Here is a 27384-nt window from a genome sequence, read left to right on the forward strand (position 1 = left end):
CAGGGTTTTGTCAGGCACTTCTTATATAGAACCTTTTAGGGGTTCCCATCATGGGATCATTTTATGAATTTAGTTTTAATTAATTTGTTTTAATTTATTTTCTATTTTGATTAAGTTTTATTTATTAAAGAGCTCATAAACATAAAGTATTATGAGATCATACTAAGATATTTATCTTTATGTGCACTCGGTTCATTGGGGTTCTAAAGAACCCCTTATGCCAAAAAGGTTGTGTATGAAGAGAAATGTCTTTACAATGTTTGCATAATAATTTCATGTTTACTGTTTTATTTTTTTTTTTACTTTTTCTGGAAAAGGGGTTGCATATAAAACCTTTTCTTTTTCACATAAAAGGTTCTTTAAATTAAGTCAAGAACCCTAGGGTTCTATATAGAACCCCACTGAACCATTTTCTAAGGGTGTAAGAAAGGTAAATCATGGTTTTAGTGATGTACACTAAAAGATTTCCACTTATTCAACTTAAAAACTTAAAGTCAATTAGTGAATAAAATTTGGCTGTCCAAGTCATTTCGACTTAAATTATATTAAACTTATACTTTACAAATCAGGTTGAATCTCATATAAATTCATAAGAGCTTCATTAGAGAGCACAACAAAGTCACACACTGCCAAGAAATCCAATTTGGCAACCAAAAGTCAGGCATTTGTTTTGTGACTTAATTTGCCATCACAATGTTATTGTCACGTACTGTGGCTGTAATGAAGCGCACGACATGTCAGGGTCCTGCCCTGACAGTCTTGTCCAGGGGTGCCCAAACTCCTGTTTAGTCCGGTTTAGCTCCAACTTACCACAACACACCTGTCTGGAAGTTTCCTGTATGCCTAAAAACCTAGCTAATCAAGGTTTTTAGGCATACAGGAAACTTCCAGACAGGTGTGTTGTGGTTCAGGTGTGTTTAATTGGGGTTTGAGCTAAACTCTGCAGGACAGTGGCCCTCCGGGAGCAGGACAACACACCTGGTCTTGTCTGTCTTGTCCAGGGTTCCTCAAATCTGGTCCTGGAGGGCTACTGCCCTGCAGAGTTTAGCTCAAACCCTGATCAAACTCACCTACCTGTGATTTTCTAGTGATCCTGAACACCTTGATTACCTTGCTCAGGTGGGTTTGATCAGGTTTGCAGCTAAACTCTGCAGGGCAGTGGCCCTCCAGGACCGGATTTGAGGAACCCTGGTGTTGTCACTCCCTGTGTTCCTATGCCCTAATCCAGTGGTTCCCAAACCTGTCCTGGAGGACCCCCAGCCCTGCACATTTTGTATGTCTCCCTCATATATCACACCTGATTCAAATCAAGCGCTCATTAGTAGAGACTGCAAGACCTGAAATGGGTGTGTCAGAAATAGGAAGACATACAAAATGTACATGTCTGGGGGTCCTCCAGGACAGGTTTGGGAACCACTGCCCTAATCCCTTCAAACGTTTTACCCTCCGGAGTGACAGCTTCAAAGGGATGAAGGGTGTAGGTGTCAAAAAAACTCTTTTTTTGGAATGCACTTCTGCATCATCTTAACGAAACAATCAAGGAGGCGCCTTCGTCACACATTTTGTACACTGGTTGACGTAAAAATCGCATGAATTTCGATATCACTGTTCACACTGCAGTTGCATTACAAAACATCTGACCTGTATCGGATTTAGTACCACATATGGAAGTGGCACAAATCGGAATTGAAAAGATCAGATTCCATGTGGACAATTGGAGATAACACAATCTTTAATAACAATATTTAGAAAACACAGGAGATATAGCAAAAACAACCATGTTAAATTCAATTCAATTGACATTTATTTGTATAGCACTTTTCACAATACATAAAGCAGCTTTACAGAAAATGCATGTCAACGGTACAATTTAGAGTAATCTGTTATCAGAGGTGACTGTACAATTTATGTAATTTCAGAAATGTACATATACAAATCAAGCAGTTAGCTAGCAATGTAGCCTATTAATTTAAGCAATGTATTAATTTATGGCAGAAACAATGAGCTCATCAAGGTAATGAATACATGTTAACAATGATTAACATGTATACATATGACATATAGCAAAATTGATCAATGATACTGGACCATGAACAGACAGATCTCAGGGTTTAAGTATGGGGAGAGTAATCAAGGTAAAACAAAACAGGTACAGGAACTAATTAACAACCAAGGAAACGAAACTTAACTTAATAATTATGTCAGCAGTAGCTGTGCAATGACTCAACAAAGTCTTCAAATAATCAAGTGCAGCACAATAATAATGATAATCCAATTAATAATAATAAACCAATGCTACAGTAGCTACAAACAGAATCTCTACACTCTAAATAAAGGTTCTTTATTGGTGTTGATGGTTCCATGAAGAACTTTTAACATCAATGGAACCTTTCTGTTGCACAAAAGTTCTAACCAAAATGGTTCTTTAGGTTACTAAAACATTCTTTACACTAAAGGCGCGTTTCCACTGCAGGAACTTCCCCAGGAACTAGAGACTTTGGTGTTTATCGACCAGGTAAAAATTTCCTTCTCAGAAAGTCCCTGCTCTCCAAGTAGTACTTTTTCAGTTCAGGAACTTTCGGAGGTGGGACATGCTGATTGGTTGACTTCACGTAACATTTTATTTCAACCAGTCTGTTGCGGTGCGTGCAGAAAGAGTTGTTTAGTTGCTATGCGAATCAAGAATGGAGTTTAAAAAATAAGACAGATGGACCGATGAGGTTCAGGCTTTATTAAGCTCATATGCTGAGGACAAAATCCAGCGGGAACTGGAAAGTCTTACATCACCGGAATAATTTGCCTAATATTCAAAGTACATAAGACTGCAATGAAAATGCAGACAGCAGGTCTGAGGGGAAAAAAAGTGTCTGAAACAAATTTCAGTGCAATGCAGCTCCATTAAATGGTTCTGATCACTGAAAGGTTCTTTGTGGAACCAAACATGTCTTTTTTTATAGCATTGGCACAAAAAAAATGTCCTTTTGGGACCTTTATATTTAAGAGTGTATGTACTATATCTTAGAACTCATTGTTGGTTCACTGCATTCAGTAAAAGTACTTGAGTTTTCTCTTAGTACAGTGAACTCTGTGATTGATTTTTTTTTAAAGATCTTCTGCAGAATCAATTTTAGATGATTCCTGAACTTTACATCAACAAAAATGTAAAGCACAGGGTTTAAGCAACAGTGTGTAAAAGCTAACATTCGGCAAGCATAATATGCATAGTCGAGTCCAATGCTTACTCCACACTCTGTGAATGGCTTGATATTCTGATCTGTCAAAGTATTTAAGAACATAACAATGTTATATGGAGCCCAACCAACAAAAAACGCCAGCACAATAACAAATGTTAGGCTAACAGTCTTGGGCCTCTCATTGGTCCGTGATTTTGTTATCATCCAAAGCATTCTGGCACAGCAAAAACCCATTATTATAAATGCAATGAAGAAGAAAGCATTTTGAAAATAAATAATGCCAGATTTCACTTCAACACTCCCATATTCACAGTATGTACTATTAAAATGTTGTGTAACTTTGCTATAAAGTGAACCAGGCAGTGAAGCCGCTCCGCTCAGGATCCAAACAATAAAGGGAGCGACAGAAAATCCTCTGCATTTCTCCCAGTCAGACAGAGGATGAACCACTGCCATGTAACGCTGAATGGTCATGAGAGTTTAGAACAACACACTGCTGTAAAAGCCAACATAGAACAGAAACTTCACCGCTTTACAGCCACTGTCTCCGAATGTCCAATCCCAGATGTAGTACGAGGCCCAGAATGGAAGTCCAAACGTGAACAGCAGATCTGACAGAGCTACATTGAGGATGAAGACGTTGGTCAGGGATTTGAGACTCTCGTAGAGTGCCAGGATGACCAGAACAAGGATGTTACCAATGCAGCTTAACACAACCACTATTGTGAAAAAGACTGGAATAATAATGGATCCGACTTTCACCACCTCCTCTTTGATACACAACTCGTTGCCATATTCTGTGTCATAGTAGTAGTCAGAGTTGTCATAGTCAGGGTCCATTGTCTCCTCATCAGTCATGTTGTTCTGCAACGTCACAAACTACTTCAGTTAGACCAGATCAGATTTGTCCAGGTTCAATTCTTTACTCTTTGTAGATGTTTTCTGTGGAGAATCAAGTCAAACATGAATAAAATCTGCCTTTTCATTAAGACAAGGCATGAAAAACAAGAGGAAAGTCATATTAATCAGTTTAGCTAAATTTATTCCAGTGAGAAAATAGTAAAATTTAAGATTTTATTAGAAAATAGTAAAATTAGTGAGAAAATAGTAAAATGTACTATTTTCTCACTGGAATAAATTTAGCTAAACTGATTACCTGCTGCTCACTGAAAAAAATGGTGTAGAAACAATTTTCACCCAGAAATTGGTAGTACATTTCACAAACAATTACAAAGAAATGGCAAGTAACACACTGAATTAAACATGAAAGAAGAAAAACTGAAATAGTATTTTGTTGTGAACCTGTTTCTAGTTTAGTTCTGTCTATATCTGCCCTCAGTTTGATCAGTATTGTCTTTTAGTTTAATACCAAAGCTGTTACGTTCTTTCTCTGTATTTGATTACCGTCTTTGTTCTTTTTTTTGTAATTAAAGTATTAACGCTGCAACAAGATCCAACTGATCTCATCTTTATCTGCCTGCTTCGTGACACGTATAACTATAATAATGAAGATATGCTAAAACAGTACATGGCTTACCTGAATTCTTGATGATATTGACCTTGTAGAGCACAATGATGATTAGAGCAGACTTAGATCAACTAGCTAGCTAAAATAACTAAGTTAAAAGAATGAATCTTATCAATGCAGTGAAAAGAGAAGCATAATTGTTCAGGGAGTGATTTGTGAGTGATGTATGTATGATGGGTAAGTGACATGTATCCTCCCACAAACCTCAGCCTCTACATAGGTCTTGCCATCTCAGACATAGAGGAAGCTGAAGTGGTTTTGTGATCTTTACAACTGAAGTAACTGTTCCTCTTAAACCCATTTGTAATTACAAATAAGGCATGCAACAAATATAACTCTTAAAGGGTTAGTTCACCCAAAAATGAAAATTCTGTCATTAATTACTCACCCTCATGTCATTCCACACCTGAAAGACCTTCGCTCGTCTTCGGAACACAAATTAAGATATTTGTGATGAAATCCGAGAGACTCCTCCATAGACAGCAATATAACCATCACTTTCGAGGCCCAGAAAGGTACTAAAGACATTGTTAAAACCATCAAAGTGACTGCAGTGTACACATCTGTGTATTTAAATCCTCTGTTCAGTTCAGTTCTTTTTCTGGTGTCTTCAATGTTAAGATTGGTTTATGTTGCTCTTGTGTGGTTCTCCTGTGCCAGAGTGCTTTTTATTTAGTACTTTAATAAAGTAGAACTGTTGCTAACATTGTGGAACCAACCTGTGACAGGACACCAGACCTTTAAAGAAAGAATGGATCATGCAGCATTCCTCCCAGCCAACCAGCTGTTGTCCCTATCCCAAAATGGCCGCCCTCTGGAGGAATATGTATGGGAATTCTGTGGACTTTGTTCAAAGGTTGAGTTTAATGAGGTGGCATTAATGGACTGTTTTCATGTCCGTTTGGATGAGCCTCTGTATTCTCTGATGCCACTGAATACAGGCAACTGCACCCTGGAGCAATACATCCTCTATGCCGTTCTGCTCAAAAGGTCCACACTCCACACGGGCTCCAAGTCCACATTGGACCCAAAGCTCAGCCAGCCTTAAGCCACGCCCCTTATGGACTACATGCCTGAGCCCCCTGGAGACTCAAAGCCTGTGCCTGCAACAAAGCCATCTTTGTCTTGTAGCCTGAGCCAAATGCAGAGTCTGTCCAGGTGAAAGCCAGTACCGCCATCCACCCCAGAGGGAGTTTTAGTCAAGTTTATTGATATGGAGTAGAACCCTGTCCATACTCCCACCACTAAAGGTTTGCTATGCGAGGTCCCCATGGATTGGCATGATGAGCTGGATGATTTAATTCCTCAAAGCCTCCAATCCCAGTTGATCCCACCCAGCCTCAAGTTTTCCTTTTTTTGCCGCTGGTCCCGCCTTAGCATACCACTTCCTCCTCCTCTGACGTGCCTCCACTGGCTCCCTTCAGCCCTTCGGCTCCTCCTTCAGTGGCTCTGCCCAGCTGCTTGGATCCACTTTGGGCTTCCAGGTCTCCCTGGTGTGTCAATCCCCTGGCTTTACCTCAAGAGTCCAAGCCCTGGATTCTACATCGGCCCTTCGACCCATCGGCTCCACCTTGGCTCCACATTCCCTCAGCTCCACGGTGGTCCTTCATCCCTCAGGCTCCACCAGGCTCCCTTATCCCTCCGGCTCCACCTTGGTGCAGTGGACTTCTGGGCCTCTGGCTACATCTCGTCCCTCCACCCCTTCGGCTCCACTGGGATCCTGATTCCCTCAGGCTCCACCATTGTCCTCACTCCCACCAGCTCCACCCCGGTCTGCCCCCTTCTCCGCCTTGGTCCTGCGAGTCTGCGGTTCCGCCTCCTGTCCGTCGGTCTCAACCTGGGTCTTCAGGTGTGTTCAACTTTGGCTGTGGCTGGATGTAACCAATCGACGAGATTTGCCGCTTGCTGTCAAGGAGAAGCTGGGGGGACACTTTCTGCTTCCCGCAGTGACCCGCTGTATCCAGCTAATCGTAAAACAGCTGTGTCGTAATCAGTTCCCTCCATCGTTTCTGCCGTGGGCCTTTGTCCTAATGGATCTGCTCTGGGTTGCTCCCTGGCTCATCCCTCCTTCATCTCCTCCCTGGCTCCTTCCTCAGCAGACTCCCCCATGGACTCTTCCTCCTGCCCCTCCTCCTATGGAATTTTTTTTTTCTATTTTCTCCCTCCTCCCTCTTTCGGTTTACAGCCCTAGTTTCCTAATGTGTGATCATTTGTTTCCTTAGCAATCCATTGTGTTCACCTGTGTCTCGTTTAGCTCCATTTTTTTTGGTCTGTGTATTTAAACCCTTCTTTGTCTGTGTTCAGTGTTAAGGTTGGTTCATGTTGCTCTTGTGTACTTCTCCTGTGCCAGAGTTTTTTTGTTGTTGTTGTTTGGTTTTATTTAGTTGAATAATGTAAGACTGTTGCTAACAGATACTTGCCTCATTGTGGAACCAACCCGTGACAGCATACTTTATTTTACACTCGCTTTTCACTCATTGTTCCTATAACAACATCTTAAATAAACAGAATTTAAGGAAATGAACCTGAGTGTGGATGTGAAAGTGAAGATGATGTGTGCATGTCCCATACTCAGAATTGAACACACACACACTGGAGCAGTGGGCAGCCGTTTTTGGGATTGGGGGTTAGGTGGGGGTTAGGTGGCTTGCTCAAGAGTGGAAAAGAGCACTGTTCATTCACTCCCCCCACCTACATTTCCTGCCGGCACTGAGACTCGAACCTGCAACCTTTTCGGGTTACAGCCCCAAGAGGCACCTATCGGGAGGGGATGTAAACATGGAAGAATGTTACAAGTCCTACTCTCTAACCATTAGCCTACAACTGCCCCTGCCAAACTGGTTGCATATTTTTGTGCATAATTTGATACTAATTCACTGTCTGACTGTCGATTTGTCCTGCTATAAGTAAAAATGGTTACTTCCACTGATACAAATGTTCATATTGAAACTACTGAAAATAATTTGTGATTAATTTTAACTGTCCACTCCCTATAAAATAAAGGTTCCAAAAGGGGGTTTTCAGTGATGCCATAGAAGATCATTTTTGGTTCCTCAAAGAACCTTTCTGTGAACAGTTCTTGGACCATTTTTTCTCGGTTGTTAAGAACATCTTAAAACCTTTTCCACTAATGGAATCTTTTGAGTAATGGAAAGGTTTCATGTAACTATAGATGCCAATAAAGAACCTTTATTTTTAAGAGTGAGGAGCAGATGTTTCATAAACTGGACTCAAGCTTTATGCTCATTCTGTATTTTACTTTTACTCTACATTATCCATTACATTTACACCATACAGCAGTGACATACACATGAAAGCCATAATGTAAATGCAAACAATAAATAAAAAGTATATATAAATGTATTTTAATTTCATGTGAAAATATTTTCTGCATAAATGACGACATGTATGAAAATGGAACATTTGTCAGTGGTTTTTTCATTACATACTTCCAGTTATATTTTTATATGACCTCGTAATGAGAACTTCAACCACAAATAGGAAGAAAAATATAGGTTATAATTTAAAACATGATTTTCTCATAACTGAATGCTCTTGCTGCTTGATGAAGAGAGGAATTTTCCTGAAAAGTGGCAACATTTCATTCATTTTTTAAAATTTTAGTCATGCATATTAAATTATTGCAATCATATCGGCAGTAGCTGTGCAATGACTCAATAAATTCTTCAAATAATCAAGTGCAGCACATTAATAATAATAATAAAACAATGCTACAGTAGCTACAACAGTATCTCTACACTCTTAAAAATAAAGGTTTTTTATTGTTTATTTTCATGGTCAAGTTGATGGCTTAGTAACCTTTAACATCGATGGAACATCTTTCTATTGCACAAAAGGTTCTTTATAATGGAAAAAGTTTCTTTAGGTTACTAAAACATTCTTCACACTAAGAGAAAATCGTTCTTGTAAGCACTGACCACGGAAAGGCACTTTGGGAAACTAAAAATGGTTTTTCTATGACATCGTCGCAAAAACCTCCTGTTGGAACCTTTATTTTTAAGAGTGATGTACATCATTCACACATTCACAACATCTTAGAGCTCATTGTTGATTCACTGCATTCGGTAAAAGTACTTGAGTTTTCTCTTAGTACATTGAACCCAGCGATTGATTTTTTGCCAATCTGGCTTGACTGGAATCGAGTTTTTTTTTTTTTTTAAAGATCTTCTGCAGAATCAGTTTTAGATGATTCCTGAACTTTACACCAACAAAAACGTAAAACACAGGGTTCAAGCAACAGTGTGTAAAAGCTAACATTCGGCAAGCATAACATGCATAGTCGAGTCCAATGCTTACTCCACACTCTGTGAATGGCTTGATATTCTGATCTGTCAAAGATTTTAAGAACATAACAATATTATATGGAGCCCAACCAACAAAAAACACCAGTGCAATGCAGAATATTAGTCTTACAGTCTTGTGTCTCTTATTGGTCCGTGATTTTGTTATCGTCTGAAGCATTCTGCCATAGCAATAACCCATGATTAGAAATGCAATGAAGAAGAAAGCATTTTGAAAATAAACAATGCCAGATTTCATTTCAGTAGTGCCATATTCACAGTATGTACTATTAAAATGTGGTATAACTTTGCTATGAAGTGAGCCAAACAGTGAAACTGCTCCACTCAGGATCCAAACAATGAAAGGAGCGACAGAAAATCCTCTGCATTTCTCCCAGTCAGACAGAGGATGAACCACTGCCATGTAACGCTGAATGGTCATGAGAGTTTAGAACAACACACTGCTGTAAAAGCCAACATAGAACAGAAACTTCACCGCTTTACAGCCACTGTCTCCGAATGTCCAATCCCAGATGTAGTACGAGGCCCAGAATGGAAGTCCAAACGTGAACAGCAGATCTGACAGAGCTACATTGAGGATGAAGACGTTGGTCAGGGATTTGAGACTCTCGTAGAGTGCCAGGATGACCAGAACAAGGATGTTACCAATGCAGCTTAACACAACCACTATTGTGAAAAAGACTGGAATAATAATGGATCCGACTTTCACCACCTCCTCTTTGATACACAACTCGTTGCCATATTCTGTGTCATAGTAGTAGTCAGAGTTGTCATAGTCAGGGTCCATTGTCTCCTCATCAGTCATGTTGTTCTGCAACGTCACAAACTACTTCAGTTAGACCAGATCAGATTTGTCCAGGTTCAATTCTTTACTCTTTGTAGATGTTTTCTGTGGAGAATCAAGTCAAACATGAATAAAATCTGCCTTTTCATTAAGACAAGGCATGAAAAACAAGAGGAAAGTCATATTAATCAGTTTAGCTAAATTTATTCCAGTGAGAAAATAGTAAAATTTAAGATTTTATTAGAAAATAGTAAAATTAGTGAGAAAATAGTAAAATGTACTATTTTCTCACTGGAATAAATTTAGCTAAACTGATTACCTGCTGCTCACTGAAAAAAATGGTGTAGAAACAATTTTCACCCAGAAATTGGTAGTACATTTCACAAACAATTACAAAGAAATGGCAAGTAACACACTGAATTAAACATGAAAGAAGAAAAACTGAAATAGTATTTTGTTGTGAACCTGTTTCTAGTTTAGTTCTGTCTATATCTGCCCTCAGTTTGATCAGTATTGTCTTTTAGTTTAATACCAAAGCTGTTACGTTCTTTCTCTGTATTTGATTACCGTCTTTGTTCTTTTTTTTGTAATTAAAGTATTAACGCTGCAACAAGATCCAACTGATCTCATCTTTATCTGCCTGCTTCGTGACACGTATAACTATAATAATGAAGATATGCTAAAACAGTACATGGCTTACCTGAATTCTTGATGATATTGACCTTGTAGAGCACAATGATGATTAGAGCAGACTTAGATCAACTAGCTAGCTAAAATAACTAAGTTAAAAGAATGAATCTTATCAATGCAGTGAAAAGAGAAGCATAATTGTTCAGGGAGTGATTTGTGAGTGATGTATGTATGATGGGTAAGTGACATGTATCCTCCCACAAACCTCAGCCTCTACATAGGTCTTGCCATCTCAGACATAGAGGAAGCTGAAGTGGTTTTGTGATCTTTACAACTGAAGTAACTGTTCCTCTTAAACCCATTTGTAATTACAAATAAGGCATGCAACAAATATAACTCTTAAAGGGTTAGTTCACCCAAAAATGAAAATTCTGTCATTAATTACTCACCCTCATGTCATTCCACACCTGAAAGACCTTCGCTCGTCTTCGGAACACAAATTAAGATATTTGTGATGAAATCCGAGAGACTCCTCCATAGACAGCAATATAACCATCACTTTCGAGGCCCAGAAAGGTACTAAAGACATTGTTAAAACCATCAAAGTGACTGCAGTGTACACATCTGTGTATTTAAATCCTCTGTTCAGTTCAGTTCTTTTTCTGGTGTCTTCAATGTTAAGATTGGTTTATGTTGCTCTTGTGTGGTTCTCCTGTGCCAGAGTGCTTTTTATTTAGTACTTTAATAAAGTAGAACTGTTGCTAACATTGTGGAACCAACCTGTGACAGGACACCAGACCTTTAAAGAAAGAATGGATCATGCAGCATTCCTCCCAGCCAACCAGCTGTTGTCCCTATCCCAAAATGGCCGCCCTCTGGAGGAATATGTATGGGAATTCTGTGGACTTTGTTCAAAGGTTGAGTTTAATGAGGTGGCATTAATGGACTGTTTTCATGTCCGTTTGGATGAGCCTCTGTATTCTCTGATGCCACTGAATACAGGCAACTGCACCCTGGAGCAATACATCCTCTATGCCGTTCTGCTCAAAAGGTCCACACTCCACACGGGCTCCAAGTCCACATTGGACCCAAAGCTCAGCCAGCCTTAAGCCACGCCCCTTATGGACTACATGCCTGAGCCCCCTGGAGACTCAAAGCCTGTGCCTGCAACAAAGCCATCTTTGTCTTGTAGCCTGAGCCAAATGCAGAGTCTGTCCAGGTGAAAGCCAGTACCGCCATCCACCCCAGAGGGAGTTTTAGTCAAGTTTATTGATATGGAGTAGAACCCTGTCCATACTCCCACCACTAAAGGTTTGCTATGCGAGGTCCCCATGGATTGGCATGATGAGCTGGATGATTTAATTCCTCAAAGCCTCCAATCCCAGTTGATCCCACCCAGCCTCAAGTTTTCCTTTTTTTGCCGCTGGTCCCGCCTTAGCATACCACTTCCTCCTCCTCTGACGTGCCTCCACTGGCTCCCTTCAGCCCTTCGGCTCCTCCTTCAGTGGCTCTGCCCAGCTGCTTGGATCCACTTTGGGCTTCCAGGTCTCCCTGGTGTGTCAATCCCCTGGCTTTACCTCAAGAGTCCAAGCCCTGGATTCTACATCGGCCCTTCGACCCATCGGCTCCACCTTGGCTCCACATTCCCTCAGCTCCACGGTGGTCCTTCATCCCTCAGGCTCCACCAGGCTCCCTTATCCCTCCGGCTCCACCTTGGTGCAGTGGACTTCTGGGCCTCTGGCTACATCTCGTCCCTCCACCCCTTCGGCTCCACTGGGATCCTGATTCCCTCAGGCTCCACCATTGTCCTCACTCCCACCAGCTCCACCCCGGTCTGCCCCCTTCTCCGCCTTGGTCCTGCGAGTCTGCGGTTCCGCCTCCTGTCCGTCGGTCTCAACCTGGGTCTTCAGGTGTGTTCAACTTTGGCTGTGGCTGGATGTAACCAATCGACGAGATTTGCCGCTTGCTGTCAAGGAGAAGCTGGGGGGACACTTTCTGCTTCCCGCAGTGACCCGCTGTATCCAGCTAATCGTAAAACAGCTGTGTCGTAATCAGTTCCCTCCATCGTTTCTGCCGTGGGCCTTTGTCCTAATGGATCTGCTCTGGGTTGCTCCCTGGCTCATCCCTCCTTCATCTCCTCCCTGGCTCCTTCCTCAGCAGACTCCCCCATGGACTCTTCCTCCTGCCCCTCCTCCTATGGAATTTTTTTTTTCTATTTTCTCCCTCCTCCCTCTTTCGGTTTACAGCCCTAGTTTCCTAATGTGTGATCATTTGTTTCCTTAGCAATCCATTGTGTTCACCTGTGTCTCGTTTAGCTCCATTTTTTTTGGTCTGTGTATTTAAACCCTTCTTTGTCTGTGTTCAGTGTTAAGGTTGGTTCATGTTGCTCTTGTGTACTTCTCCTGTGCCAGAGTTTTTTTGTTGTTGTTGTTTGGTTTTATTTAGTTGAATAATGTAAGACTGTTGCTAACAGATACTTGCCTCATTGTGGAACCAACCCGTGACAGCATACTTTATTTTACACTCGCTTTTCACTCATTGTTCCTATAACAACATCTTAAATAAACAGAATTTAAGGAAATGAACCTGAGTGTGGATGTGAAAGTGAAGATGATGTGTGCATGTCCCATACTCAGAATTGAACACACACACACTGGAGCAGTGGGCAGCCGTTTTTGGGATTGGGGGTTAGGTGGGGGTTAGGTGGCTTGCTCAAGAGTGGAAAAGAGCACTGTTCATTCACTCCCCCCACCTACATTTCCTGCCGGCACTGAGACTCGAACCTGCAACCTTTTCGGGTTACAGCCCCAAGAGGCACCTATCGGGAGGGGATGTAAACATGGAAGAATGTTACAAGTCCTACTCTCTAACCATTAGCCTACAACTGCCCCTGCCAAACTGGTTGCATATTTTTGTGCATAATTTGATACTAATTCACTGTCTGACTGTCGATTTGTCCTGCTATAAGTAAAAATGGTTACTTCCACTGATACAAATGTTCATATTGAAACTACTGAAAATAATTTGTGATTAATTTTAACTGTCCACTCCCTATAAAATAAAGGTTCCAAAAGGGGGTTTTCAGTGATGCCATAGAAGATCATTTTTGGTTCCTCAAAGAACCTTTCTGTGAACAGTTCTTGGACCATTTTTTCTCGGTTGTTAAGAACATCTTAAAACCTTTTCCACTAATGGAATCTTTTGAGTAATGGAAAGGTTTCATGTAACTATAGATGCCAATAAAGAACCTTTATTTTTAAGAGTGAGGAGCAGATGTTTCATAAACTGGACTCAAGCTTTATGCTCATTCTGTATTTTACTTTTACTCTACATTATCCATTACATTTACACCATACAGCAGTGACATACACATGAAAGCCATAATGTAAATGCAAACAATAAATAAAAAGTATATATAAATGTATTTTAATTTCATGTGAAAATATTTTCTGCATAAATGACGACATGTATGAAAATGGAACATTTGTCAGTGGTTTTTTCATTACATACTTCCAGTTATATTTTTATATGACCTCGTAATGAGAACTTCAACCACAAATAGGAAGAAAAATATAGGTTATAATTTAAAACATGATTTTCTCATAACTGAATGCTCTTGCTGCTTGATGAAGAGAGGAATTTTCCTGAAAAGTGGCAACATTTCATTCATTTTTTAAAATTTTAGTCATGCATATTAAATTATTGCAATCATATCGGCAGTAGCTGTGCAATGACTCAATAAATTCTTCAAATAATCAAGTGCAGCACATTAATAATAATAATAAAACAATGCTACAGTAGCTACAACAGTATCTCTACACTCTTAAAAATAAAGGTTTTTTATTGTTTATTTTCATGGTCAAGTTGATGGCTTAGTAACCTTTAACATCGATGGAACATCTTTCTATTGCACAAAAGGTTCTTTATAATGGAAAAAGTTTCTTTAGGTTACTAAAACATTCTTCACACTAAGAGAAAATCGTTCTTGTAAGCACTGACCACGGAAAGGCACTTTGGGAAACTAAAAATGGTTTTTCTATGACATCGTCGCAAAAACCTCCTGTTGGAACCTTTATTTTTAAGAGTGATGTACATCATTCACACATTCACAACATCTTAGAGCTCATTGTTGATTCACTGCATTCGGTAAAAGTACTTGAGTTTTCTCTTAGTACATTGAACCCAGCGATTGATTTTTTGCCAATCTGGCTTGACTGGAATCGAGTTTTTTTTTTTTTTTAAAGATCTTCTGCAGAATCAGTTTTAGATGATTCCTGAACTTTACACCAACAAAAACGTAAAACACAGGGTTCAAGCAACAGTGTGTAAAAGCTAACATTCGGCAAGCATAACATGCATAGTCGAGTCCAATGCTTACTCCACACTCTGTGAATGGCTTGATATTCTGATCTGTCAAAGATTTTAAGAACATAACAATATTATATGGAGCCCAACCAACAAAAAACACCAGTGCAATGCAGAATATTAGTCTTACAGTCTTGTGTCTCTTATTGGTCCGTGATTTTGTTATCGTCTGAAGCATTCTGCCATAGCAATAACCCATGATTAGAAATGCAATGAAGAAGAAAGCATTTTGAAAATAAACAATGCCAGATTTCATTTCAGTAGTGCCATATTCACAGTATGTACTATTAAAATGTGGTATAACTTTGCTATGAAGTGAGCCAAACAGTGAAACTGCTCCACTCAGGATCCAAACAATGAAAGGAGCGACAGAAAATCCTCTGCATTTCTCCCAGTCAGACAGAGGATGAACCACTGCCATGTAACGCTGAATGGTCATGAGAGTCAAGAACAACACACTGCTGTAAAAGCCAACATAGAACAGAAACTTCACTGCTTTACAGCCACTTTCTCCAAACGTCCAACCCCAGATGTAGTACGAGGCCCAGAATGGAAGTCCAAACGTGAACAGCAGATCTGACAGAGCTACATTGAGGATGAACACGTTGGTCAGGGATTTGAGACTCTCATAGAGCGCCAGGATGACCAGAACAAGGATATTACCGATGCAGCTTAACACAACCACTATTGTGAAAAAGACTGGAATAATAATGGATCCGACTTTCACCACCTCCTCTTTGACACACAACTCGTTGCCATATTCTTGGGTATAGTAATCAGAGTTAGGGTCCATTGTCTCCTCATCAGTCATGTTGTTCTGCAACATCACAAGCTACTTCAGTTAGACCAGATCAGATTTGCCCAGGTTCAGTTCTTTACTCTTTTCTGTAGAGAATCAACTCAAACATTAATAAAATCTGTCTTTTCATTAGCACAGAATAAGAAGAAAAAGAAGAAGAAAGAAAAGAAATGAAATGAAAGACATATTAATCAGTTTATCTAAATGCATTCCAGTGACAAATTACTAAATACAGCCTGACATTTAGTTCTTACCTGCTGTTCTTTCCACTGTGTGTTTAACTAAATGGAATCAAACTAATTTGATAGGAAATAAAACCATTGTCTCCATTAAGTTTTGAGTTCTTGTCATGACAGATGAACAGACAAAATGTGTAAGAGGTATTTACTCTCTCTGTATTTATAGTGGAGGAGTTCCCCTTTTTTTTTTTAACTCGCTTACATACACATAAACTGAAAAAAAAAAATTGTGTAGAACCTACTAGTAAATTGACTAGTAAATTTCTCAAACAATTGATTCTGTGATGATAATACCTTTTCCAGTAAAAATACTAGAAAAGGCAGTATTATCACAACTATGTTTCTTTTTAGAAAGAAATGGTATCTGTGAGGATTTCCAGTCAGGACTTAGACCGCACCATAGTACTGAGACTGCTCTCATTAGAGTTACAAATGATTTGCTCTCATCATCAGATCGTGGTTGTATCTCTCTAGTGTTACTGGATCTTAGTGCTGCATTTGACACTATCGATCACAATATTCTTTTGAATAGACTCAAAAATTATGTTGGCATTAGTGGAATTGCACTAGCATGGTTCAAATCATACTTATCTGACCGTTATCAGTTTGTAGTAGTAAACAAAGAGATGTCATAGCGATCACAAGTTCAGTGTGGAGTACCACAAGGCTCAGTACTAGGACCGTTGCTTTTCACTCTGTACATGCTACCCTTGGGAGATATCATTAGGAAACATGGCGTTAGTTTTCACTGTTACGCTGATGATACTCAGCTCTATATTTCTTTGCGCCCTGACGAAACTTACCAATTCACAAAATTAACGGAATGCATAGCTGATATAAAAAATTGGATGACCAGTAATTTCCTACTACTAAATTCAGAAAAAAATTGAGATTCTAATTATTGGACCAAAAACTTCTGCACATAATAACCTAGAATACTGTCTAACATGTGATGGCATGTGATTGGGGCATCATGCCAAATAGAATCATTATTTATATCGGCCTATATCGGCCATTTTGGGCGTCGGCCATTTTGAATTTTGTAGTAAAATGCTGTATTTTACAAACGCATGAACGTATCATTACGGAACTCAGTACACTCTTAAAAATGCTGGGTCAAATATGGACAAACCCAGCCGTTGGGTTAAATTTTTTAATTACATTTTTAACCCAGCGGTTAGGTTTGTCCATATTTGACCCAAATTTGGGTTGAAAGAACCCAGCATTTTTTTAGAGTGTATGGGTCGTTGGCACAATGCCCTGAAGGAGTCTGTGAAGTTTCAGACCAGCGCCACCTAGTGGTGGAAAAAATTATTTACATGCTTATCACTGATGTGGTTGACATTTTCACAGGAGTCATCTCTTCACAGGAGTCATTCTTGAATCCTTGCCGAATCCAACAATACCAGGCATTATGTTTTGCCTTATGGTTAGTGCAATGTTGTGATTTAGCATTTAAACAACATTCGTGAATATCTTAGAAACCGTTAGTCCGATCGAAACAAAACCACCAAAGGAAAATCGAAAACTCAGGTCGCTGACTATGTGCTAATGGCCAAATGTCAAAATTTTGATAGTAAGTGGCAAAAAAAATGCAATCAAAGTCAGGTGTGGGTAATTTTTTATGTGTTCATACATATAAATGTCTATAACTCCTAAACTAAATGAGATATTTTCCAAATTTCCAAATTTGACACGCTTATGTATGGGGCACTCTGAGGACACACAAAATAAGTGGTGGGACTGCACCACTTGTTGGCGCTATAACTGAACAAAACACAAAATTGGCTCTAAGTACAGTACTGTTAGTCTGATTGACTTCAAAATTGACATGCAGTGTCTTTGTCTCAGTTGCTATCACAGTCCATTATGACAGTGTTGGTCTGCTGCTAGCTTCCTGTTTGCTTCTGTTGTGCTTGGCCCCTTAACTGCTGCTTGCAGCTATATTTGCTGTTATTCTTATTATTTTGTTACTCAGAATCTTCACCAAATTTAAACCAGCTGTTAATATAGATTAGAGAAGTGGGTTTGACTTACTATGTTTTAAGATGTTTTTAGCTTGTACTGGGTACCAGTATACCTAGATACTCAGGACAGCTGATAGACGCCTCTCTGTATTTAAGCATTTAGTAAGTTTTTTTGTCATGCAGCCTGGTTGTTATCACTCTACACACGATTAAATGTGGAAGATGTGTTTACCTTTTCTGTATTTATAGGCTACTGGATGAGGTTCGTCCTCTTTCCTTTAATACACAAACAAAAACGGTGTAGAAACAATTTACACTCAGAAATTGCTAGTAAATTTCTCAAACAATTACAATGAAATGGCAAGTATAACACACTGAATTAAACAGGAAAGTAAAGAAATCTGAAATAGTTTTTAGATAGGAATAATCTTTGTTTTATTTACAGTTTTATTTTATTTTTACAGTGTAGTTATAAAAAACAACAACAACAACAACAACGTTTTGTTTGTTACACAGAAATATATTTAAGTAATAAAAGACAAAAAAGGTTGCTATTGGTGTTATTTTATAATGATATTATATTACATTATCATATATAAAATTATAATAAACTAAAATAATTTTATAATATATATATATATATATATATATATATATATATATATATATATATATATATATATTTTCATAACGACAAGAACATTTCTACGACGAAAGCTCTTGTTTGCGTAAACAAACCTTGTGGGCGGGGTCACACAGGTCCAATAAAAAACGATCTCGGCTCTGAAGCCAGCCCTCTGTGGCGGAAATTTCTGTCAATCAAAAGACTAGCTAGGTTGTACAATGAGCTAAAATGGATCTGCCCGGATTCTAACAAAAGCCCAAGTATGTCAGCTTATTTTATCACTTTCAAGACCTTTATCACAGGTTTAACAAACTTCCAGCTGTAATACATACATGTTGACTTCAGCCTGAAACAGCGTTTATTCGGAATAAATATTCTGACATATCATACTGCGCGTGACTTGCTGTGTTGACGCCTTTGAATTCTTGACTGAACTTTTATACACAGTGAAACTTCTTTTCGTTATTTATTTTTAAAAAAAATCTAGTTTCTATAACAACAAAAGACGCTTTTCCAAAAAACTCTTTCATTTGAATACAAACCATACAGTTTAAGTCAAAGGATTGTGTGAAAGAACGCGAACACTGCTGTTTGTTTACATTTCAAAAGCAGCTGTTTCGTTGTTGCTGTATAATCGCACAGTACTGTATAGAAAATATGCATGTTATTGTTTCTCTTTCGGTCTTCTGTTCCACTCTGAGGGTTTAAATGTCGTGTGTGATGATTTTTAAATTTGATATTTATAATTCTGGGTAGTCAACTTCTCATAAACGAACAGTAGGCGCAGAAATGTCATTTGGCTAGTAAAGAAGAACTAATGTGGGTAAAAAGCTGTATGTGTGTGTATATATATATATATATATATATATATATATACACATATATTCACATGACGTCCAAGTATAAATAAATAAAACTGTCTGGAAAGTTTGGTTATTGCTGTTGTTCTTATTATTTTGTTTCTCAGAATCTTCACCAAATTACTGTTTAAACCAGCTCTCAATATAGATTAGAGAAGTGGGTTTGACTTGCTATGTTTTAAGCTGTTTTTAGCTTGTACTGGGCCTGATTATCGTCAATAATTCTTACCAATATGATCGCCAATATTATTAATCTGCATTGTTTAAAAAAAGAGCGTTCATACATTAAAATGTTAATCCAGAGTTTCGTGAAAACATAATGTACAATCAACCCTAAGGATGAGCACTAGTAGTGATGCTTTACATAGCAAACACCACAGAAAATCACTGATATTAATGCTATATCATGCTTAAATTAATATAACGTGCATGTCAAATGCTAGTTATCCTTTGTCACTGTGATTCTTTTACTCAGCACACTACAGATGACCTCTTGACCCCATTGGCTGGAAACTAGTCAGACCATGGCCGCTGGTGCTGCAGTTGGGGAGGGTCAGATCCAAAGGATTATCAGAGATCTGCACGGTACGGATGTGTGTTTGTCTTCATGAAAGAGGCAGAGCTGTTGTTTAGAGAGTAAACGGTGGTCCACGGTGGAGCATGTGCGATTCGCAGGGCGCTGGCTTTTAACACGGGGGAAAGAGAAATGCAAACCGAGAGAGACCTGCGAATCAGAGTTCATTCCTCATGTGTGCCGTTTCAGTTCCTGAGGTGGATGAAAGGCACGTGAAGTAAAAATAACCAAAAGGGGCTTAAGAAGGAGGAAAAAAACTCTTCTTCAACCTTTTTAAAATGACTATAAAATTGGGGTTTTGTTGTTTGTGATTATTGTTAATTACAGCGTATTGCTCTGTAATTGTTTTAAAATATCTTTATGTAATTTTGGATGGACTTTTTTTTTTATAGATGCTGTATCAGAACTCACAAAGGAGTATAAAGAGAACGGCGAGCCCATTACAGATGACAGCTCCAACCTGCACAAGTTTTCCTACAAACTGGAGTACCTGCTTCAGGTCAGAGACATCTAGACGCAGTAAACAAGTGTAAATGGGCTCAAGGCGATCACTCAGAGTAGTCTGACTCTGAAATGCATGTGGCCACATGGCATTTGTTGTGTAAATTCTCAAACAAGAAAATAATGATCAATGATGCAAACAGAATTCATGCTAAAAAAGACAATAGTGTCATAATTCTGCTGAAGTCAGTTCAGTTAAAGGAATAGTTCACCCAAAAATGAATTTTTTATCTCAGAATTGACTCTAAAACGAAGTCTAAAATTAGAAATTTTAATGAAAAATGCCAAACCACATGAACGTCATACGTCGGGTCAGAGGTCACTCTACCGTCGGAGCTCAACTCTCTCATTGAATTCGAGCACGGTCGTTGCTGGAAGCCAGTGATTATAGTTTATAAAGTTTTAAATATGGATATTTTTCTTACAAAAACCAATCGCTTTGCATCAGAAGGCCTTTATTAACCCACTGGAGCTGTGTGGATTACTTTTACGATGGATGGATAGATGCACTTTTTGGAGCTTCAAAAACTCGGGCACTATTCAATGCCATTACAAAGCTGGGAAGAGCCAGGATATTATTTAAAGGGGACCTATAATGCCCCTTTTACAAGATGTAATATAAGTCTCTGGTGTCCCCAGAATGTGTCTGTGAAGTTTCATCTCAAAATACCCCACAGATCATTTATTATAGCTTGTTAAATTTACCCTATTTGGGTGTGAGCAAAAACATGCTATTTTTGTGTGTGTCCCTTTAAATGCAAATGAGCTGCTGCTCCAGAAGAGGGCGGAGCTTTAACAGCTTGCGCTTCGGTTGCTCAACAACAACAAAGCTGGAGAATCTCACGCAGCCAAAATGAGGATTGTCAGTAGCGGTGTTCAGCCTTACATTGTTCAAACCGGAGTCGACACTGATGGAGAGACTCAGGAAGAAGTTACAACTTTTAGAACGAAACTGGACGTTTCTGAACGGTTAGTGGATAAATTTATGTAGTTGCTGTGGAGTTGATTCAACTCATTGACTAGCATGTGCCGTCATGTTAATCTTTTGTTCAAATCCAGGGTTGAATTGACCCTCGTTTGTGAAGCAGTCCGGCGTAAAATGACGGCATGGTAACAACACTCTACTACAACAACTCTTCCTCTTCTCTAAAGCAGCCCAACATGTTGCGTGTTCTCGCGGGCAGGGTTTATGTAAATTTTGGGGTTATTGATGTCACTAACCTGGGCAGAAGCTTGTTGTAGTCCTTAAAAAGTGATTTCTGTAAAAGAAAATATCTCCCTTTGCATTGAAGTTTGAGTGTTGTAACTCTGCAGATGTTGTTTATGCTCAAACAGCAACATTACACACTAACTAAAGTTAAAAATGTGAAATCATAATCAAGGACCCCTTTAAAGGAATAGTTCACCCAACACGGGTGAACTAATTCTTTAAGTTCCATAACTGTGTGACATTATGAAGAAAGTTTCATATCAATTATGAAACAACTACAGTTCAGCTATAAGCAGCTCTACAGAAGACAGTAGTGTCGTTATTCACTTTGAGTCAGTTCAGTTCAGTTCAGTTCAATAAGTGTCGATTTGAAAATTCGTCAGTCATGAAACAAAGTCAAATCAGCTATAATGCAGCTCTGCAAAAAACTGTGGTATCATCATCCATCTCAAATCATTTCAGGTTTTGCCTGATCAACAAAAAAGGACCACATACTCTCCTGCCAGTCAACCATTGTGTTAAAATAAGGGTTTTAAACTTTACCGTTATGTGTGGATTTAACTGTGGCCCAAAAATCATGGATTCAAAGGTTGCAGATCTGTGCACTGAAATTATGCTTTTGTAGTGAGTTTGAAGTCAAGTTGGCAGCAAAAGAGTGACTTTCTGGTGCCTTATTATTTGTGCATTATATAAACATGCAGTGACAGACTGTATTTAGTCACGTAATCAGAAACTCTCACTTTGATTAAACCCAAACACAAGTGATCACAGTAGATGCATGTTAATATCAGGTGTAAATAGCAATTGTCTCTGCTGATCTCTTGGGATCTGATCGCCCACAACACGTTAATACCAATTGTGAAGTGGCCCATATGGATATATTCAAAGGCCCTACTCCAGTCCCAAAAGGACTTGAAAATTTTCCATTTAAACTTCTTTGAGTCTGTTTTTAAGGTGTTTCTCTGTCATTTATCTGAAGTGTTATGTTATTATTATCTTGCTCAGTTCGACCAGAAGGAGAAAACAACATTTCTGGGGTATAGAAAAGACTACTGGGATTATTTCAGCGACTGCCTGGCCAAAATCAAAGGAGCAAATGATGGAATCCGCTTTGTTAAATCAATTCCAGAGGTAAACATGTCTCATGCACATCTCTAACAAGCATCTGAGCAGCATTGCTCTGCGTGATATGCTATATTGCATCTAAAAACATTTTTATAAAATTTCTGTTTTTTTGTTGTTTTTTTAACTTATTTTTGGTTTTATAATTCGAACTATTTAATTAATAATTAAATGATTTATATTAATATTGACAACCACAGCATTTCAATTGGATTAATTGCATCTGACATAAAAGTTTGTTTACGTAAAGTGTGTGTCACGGTGTATGGCTGATATGTAGCACACGACGAAGGAAATCTTTGCATAGAACTTTTAATTTAGTAACCAACACGAACAGGAGAATAACTAGGAGAAAACACCATCAAAATAACATCAACACAAGACACAAGAAAAGACGGAAACTAAGGGCTAATATACACAGCAAACTGAGGAGCTAACGAGACTAATTAACAAGAAACACCTAAACTAAGGACTCTAATCAAATCTGTAACCTAGGAGACAGATAGGCAAATGAGGTGAACTAAACTAATAGACAAGAAAGCTAAGAAACTTAAGGCAGAAAGGACATGAAAACCGATCAAAACAAACTATAAACATGAACAAAGAAACTAAACATGTAACAGTGTGTATATATATTATTACATTTATATATATATTATATATACTGTATGTCTGTGTGTGTATACATGCACATATATTTATACTAGTGCTGTCAAACAATTATTCGCGATTAATCACATCCAAAATAAAGGTTTGTGTTTACATAATATCTGTGTGTACTGTGTATATTTATTATGTATATATAAAATTATGTATATATTTAACAAAAATATATTATATTTATATATAAAATATTTATATTTATTTATTATGTATTTATATATATATATATATAATAAATATACACAGTACACATATATTATGTAAATAAATTTTTTTTGGATGCAATTATTCGTTTGACAGCACTAATACGTGTGTGTGTGTGTGTGTGTGTATATATATATATACACACAGACATACACACAAATAATATAAATCAATATTATATATATATATATATACACACACATATTATGAAATCGCGATTTGACAGCACTAAATAATAATTATTAAAGTTATTTCTTATTACTATTATTAAATATTAAAATTAGTTAATTATTAGTTAATAATGATTAATTTGTAATTATAACAAAATACTTTACTTTGTGATCTCATATTAATTGAGAGACTCCATTATTTGTACATTTTTAATAACAATTTGTCACATCATGTGACTATTGTAGTCAACTGCAAAAAAGTGATTAACGTTATAACATCTAACATATACACTTTTGGTTGCATATGGATAAAAATGTTTTTAAAAAAGCGATAAATGTCCATGTTATTAGTTAACCAAGCCTTTTGTATTATGTGTTGTAAAAGTGGACATCTATTACCAAAGCATTCCTGTAGACACACACCTTTTGTTTTAACAAACCTTCCTATCAGCTTTGTATAGTTCCGTTTTCTCACTGAAGTATAAGAGATTTTACTGATACTATTGATTAGGTTCTCCTTTGTTTGCCTGTATAATACGCTGCTTTAAATGCCATGTTCTTTTTAAAAGTACCACTTCCACATGACTTCTCACTGATATTGTCCTCAGATGGTCAGAATCATTTGTATTGTCTTGACTCTAAATTGTTGACCAGCTTCTTCCTCCTGTATTGTGGCTAGTTTCGGTGGCAGAATTCGATGTAACAGTGATTGGGTGAATTATTCATTGTTGTCCAAGTTAGTGTTTATGGAGTGCTGGTTATAGTCTGTGTGGTTGCATGTGTATTTATAAGTGTTTAATTATGCTACACAGAAAGACAAACATCTATCAGTTTAAGTTATGAAAATACTGTCAATCGAGAAAGCATTAATTACTACTGTATATAAAAGTCCTTTGCCTTAAATAAAAGCAATCACCTAGAAATTACCCAAAACATCCTACCAACCTCTTAGCAACACCCAAAACATCCTTGCATCATAATAGTGAGTTTTGTATGGGCATTTTCTTCAGGAAATGTAAAAATGTTTAGTTTGTCCATAGTCATAAAAGTGTCTAATAGTGACAAATATGTTTTTTGGTCACTTGATACTAGAGCGATGGTGAAAGTTTGTTCTTTTTCTGTGTCAGCTGAAGACGTCTCTGGGTAAGGGCAGAGCATTTATCCGTTACTCACTGGTGCATCAGCGGCTGGCTGACACTCTCCAGCAGTGCCTCATGAACCACAGGGTCACCAGGTAACACTTCACTGTCACCTCATCTGTCATCTTCACAAACATGGAATTTAGTATTCACACTTTTAGGGCCCTATCATACACCCAGCGCAATGTGAAGCCAGGCGTGACGCAAGTGTTTTTTGCTGGTTTTAGCCTGACACAGTTATCATTTTCACGTTCTGCGCCACGTTGTTCAAATAGCAAATGCACTCGTGCCCATCTGTTCGCCCATGGGCATGCTGGTCTGAAAACGAGGTGTGTTCAGGTGCATTGTTGGCGTGTTGCTATTTTGAGGCAACTGAAAACGACTGCGCCATTGACCAACAAAAACCTGCTCTAAAGTCAATGGCGCAGTATTTTTTTTTTTGTTATTTAAAGGGCGCGTTAGTAATATGTGCCTATTGGCAGGTGCACAACACACGTACACTCTGCTTGTTACACACACAGGGACGCGCAGCAGCACACAAACATGCCAAATATTAAAAATAAAAGGATTACAATGTGTAGACAATGGATAGTCATTGCATTTATCAGAATTACCTTTTTGCAGTAATGTCAAATGAAATTGGCTAATTATTTGACCAGTCGTGGCAATACACATATGTATTTAAACTGACTCGTCAGGTTGAGGGTGTCTATGTTCTGCCATGTAAACAGCGAATCCGCACCTGGCTTTTGAAGGGAATGGGAGATGACACTCTGATTGGTTTATTGCACATTACGCCCAAATGACACACCCATGACTTATTAAGAGAATAGGTACAACCCTTATGGACCATGTGCCCGGCACGCTGACCATTTTTTCCGTTGTTAAACTAGCGAAAGTGGATTCGGACACACCCTAAGTGCACCAGCGCCATGTGCTTCAGACCATGCGCTTAAAATATATTCAAAAAGAAAACAGTTATTTTAAATTGTATGTTATTTTAAACAGTTTTTTTTATGTTTTTAATCAAATAAATGCAGCCGTGGTGAGCAGAAGAGACTTATTTTAAAAAAAATCGTACAGATCCCGAACTTTTGAACGGCAGTGTAAGTGTATGAAAAAATATGAATATAGGCCTGTAGTTTATATTTGCCATTTTTAATTACACTGGTCTACAATTTTGTTAGAACTCTTAAAAATGTGCTATTTACTATGTGTTTTGATGTGCTGAATTCAAATATTAATACAACTAATTGAAGTTTTTACTTACATTTTTTTTTTTTTTACTTAAATTTTTATTTATTACGTCCATGTATAATGTGTGAATAGTACCTGTCCTGTTTATGTAACAATTTAAAAATCAGCATAAGGCTTATATAAAACAAATTTAATATGAAACAAAAGGCTAAAAACTATTATGTACATAGTTTAGTCCTATTCAGTGTCTACTCAGCACTTGTCTCATTAAATGGAGCATCTCTTGTCTCTGTCTAGCAATAGTCTGCAAGCATTGATGGGCTCCTTTTGCTCCATCTGAAGTTATCTGCACTGTTCACACAAGTATGAGGCATCTCTGCTCATTTTGGCTCAACAGAAATGTGTGCCTTTGCAAAATCAAACACTGACAAATAAGAGAGCACAACACTTTATAACAGGGGTGCCACAGGCCAGTAGAGTTTAGCTTCAACCTTAATTAAACACACCTCAGCCAGCTCATCAAGTCTTTTAGGCTTATTTGAAAACTACAGGTATGTGTGTTGGAGCAGGGTTGGAACTAAACTCTGCAGGGCTGCGGCCCTCTGGGAACGCTACAGTATGTGCTATGGTGCGCTATATATCCAGTTGGCCACTATGTCATATTCATTTTGTGTTGTATGTAAAATTAGCACTACCCTGTCTTTATTTGGAAAAATATTATTCACAGATTGCACTGTTGGTTACAGTGTTTACTTCCTTTTTATTCATATTTTTTACCGATTTCTTTAATTGTGAAAAATATAATATAATAGGATTACAGAATTAAGAAGTTGCAGTCTAAAGTATAAAGCTGTTTATTTTACAGATTTATTTTTTATCAAATTCAAATTATTTTTTTCCATGTTAATAATAATAATAATAATGAATAAAACGAATAATTTAATAACCTTTATTTTATACTGTGCCATCAGAATGCTTTACATAGTAAAAGCAATCTTAAACAATACAAACATTATAAACTAATGAAAATACATAAACATGCAATGTTGAAAAAAAATACATAAAAGTGTATGTACATTGTGTATAATATATGCAATAATTAATTAATGTAAAGTAAATTAATTCTGTTACTTTATAAATCATTAAAATTGTAATTTTAAAAATTGATATTCTGTATGGAAGTTTAATAATTTCATCAAATGACCAAATTGTCCAGAATTCAGTTACCCATATCAAAAATGTATATGATAAAATTGAACAAGTTTTCATGCAGCATTTTAGTGATTATGGA

General features: G+C 37.9%; 3 protein-coding genes and 1 pseudogene across 7 annotated transcripts in view; 1 reads left to right on the plus strand and 3 right to left on the minus strand.

The window, feature by feature from the left end:
- Window positions 1–1786: 1786 nt before the first annotated feature.
- On the minus strand, window positions 1787–7930 carry LOC127505227 (chemokine XC receptor 1-like; annotated as a pseudogene). The gene is made up of 2 exons (XR_007927646.1): window positions 4732–7930; window positions 1787–4136 (listed from the first exon to the last, which is right to left on the minus strand). The product of XR_007927646.1 is annotated as a chemokine XC receptor 1-like (transcript).
- Window positions 7931–8071: 141 nt separating this feature from the next.
- LOC127505229 (chemokine XC receptor 1-like) lies at window positions 8072–13727 on the minus strand. Its single transcript, XM_051880641.1, is given in 2 exon segments — window positions 8072–9933; window positions 10529–13727. A coding segment is annotated over 1 exon segment (1020 nt). The 5' UTR covers window positions 9850–9933; window positions 10529–13727; the 3' UTR covers window positions 8072–8829.
- A 141-nt stretch (window positions 13728–13868) lies between these two features.
- Window positions 13869–15994, minus strand: LOC127505228 (chemokine XC receptor 1-like). Of its 3 annotated transcripts, none has more exons than XM_051880640.1 (2): window positions 15877–15994; window positions 13869–15640 (listed from the first exon to the last, which is right to left on the minus strand). In XM_051880640.1, the coding sequence occupies exon 2, from the start codon at window positions 15632–15634 to the stop codon at window positions 14627–14629; it is 1008 nt and encodes a 335-aa protein (XP_051736600.1). In that variant the 5' UTR covers window positions 15635–15640; window positions 15877–15994; the 3' UTR covers window positions 13869–14626. The 3 variants fall into 3 exon arrangements, with proteins under 3 accessions (XP_051736600.1, XP_051736599.1, XP_051736598.1); XM_051880639.1 differs by having other exon boundaries at window positions 13869–15655; window positions 15877–15984; XM_051880638.1 differs by having other exon boundaries at window positions 13869–15708; window positions 15877–15984.
- A 2637-nt stretch (window positions 15995–18631) lies between these two features.
- The window catches only part of fyco1a (FYVE and coiled-coil domain autophagy adaptor 1a), a 31036-nt gene continuing 22283 nt past the window's right edge, over window positions 18632–27384 (plus strand). Inside the window, exons 1-5 of one of the 2 annotated variants that reach the window (XM_051879619.1) lie at window positions 18632–18713; window positions 19789–19898; window positions 20280–20386; window positions 22604–22729; window positions 24885–24991. In XM_051879619.1, the coding sequence (XP_051735579.1) occupies window positions 19838–19898; window positions 20280–20386; window positions 22604–22729; window positions 24885–24991 (401 nt within the window). In that variant the 5' untranslated portion in view covers window positions 18632–18713; window positions 19789–19837. Of the gene's footprint in view, window positions 18714–19788; window positions 19899–20279; window positions 20387–21109; window positions 21358–22603; window positions 22730–24884; window positions 24992–27384 lie in introns of those variants that run through there. The other variant, XM_051879620.1, reaches the window with a different exon arrangement.

Source organism: Ctenopharyngodon idella, chromosome 22, assembly GCF_019924925.1.
Source record: "Ctenopharyngodon idella isolate HZGC_01 chromosome 22, HZGC01, whole genome shotgun sequence".
Lineage (NCBI taxonomy): Eukaryota > Metazoa > Chordata > Actinopteri > Cypriniformes > Xenocyprididae > Ctenopharyngodon > Ctenopharyngodon idella.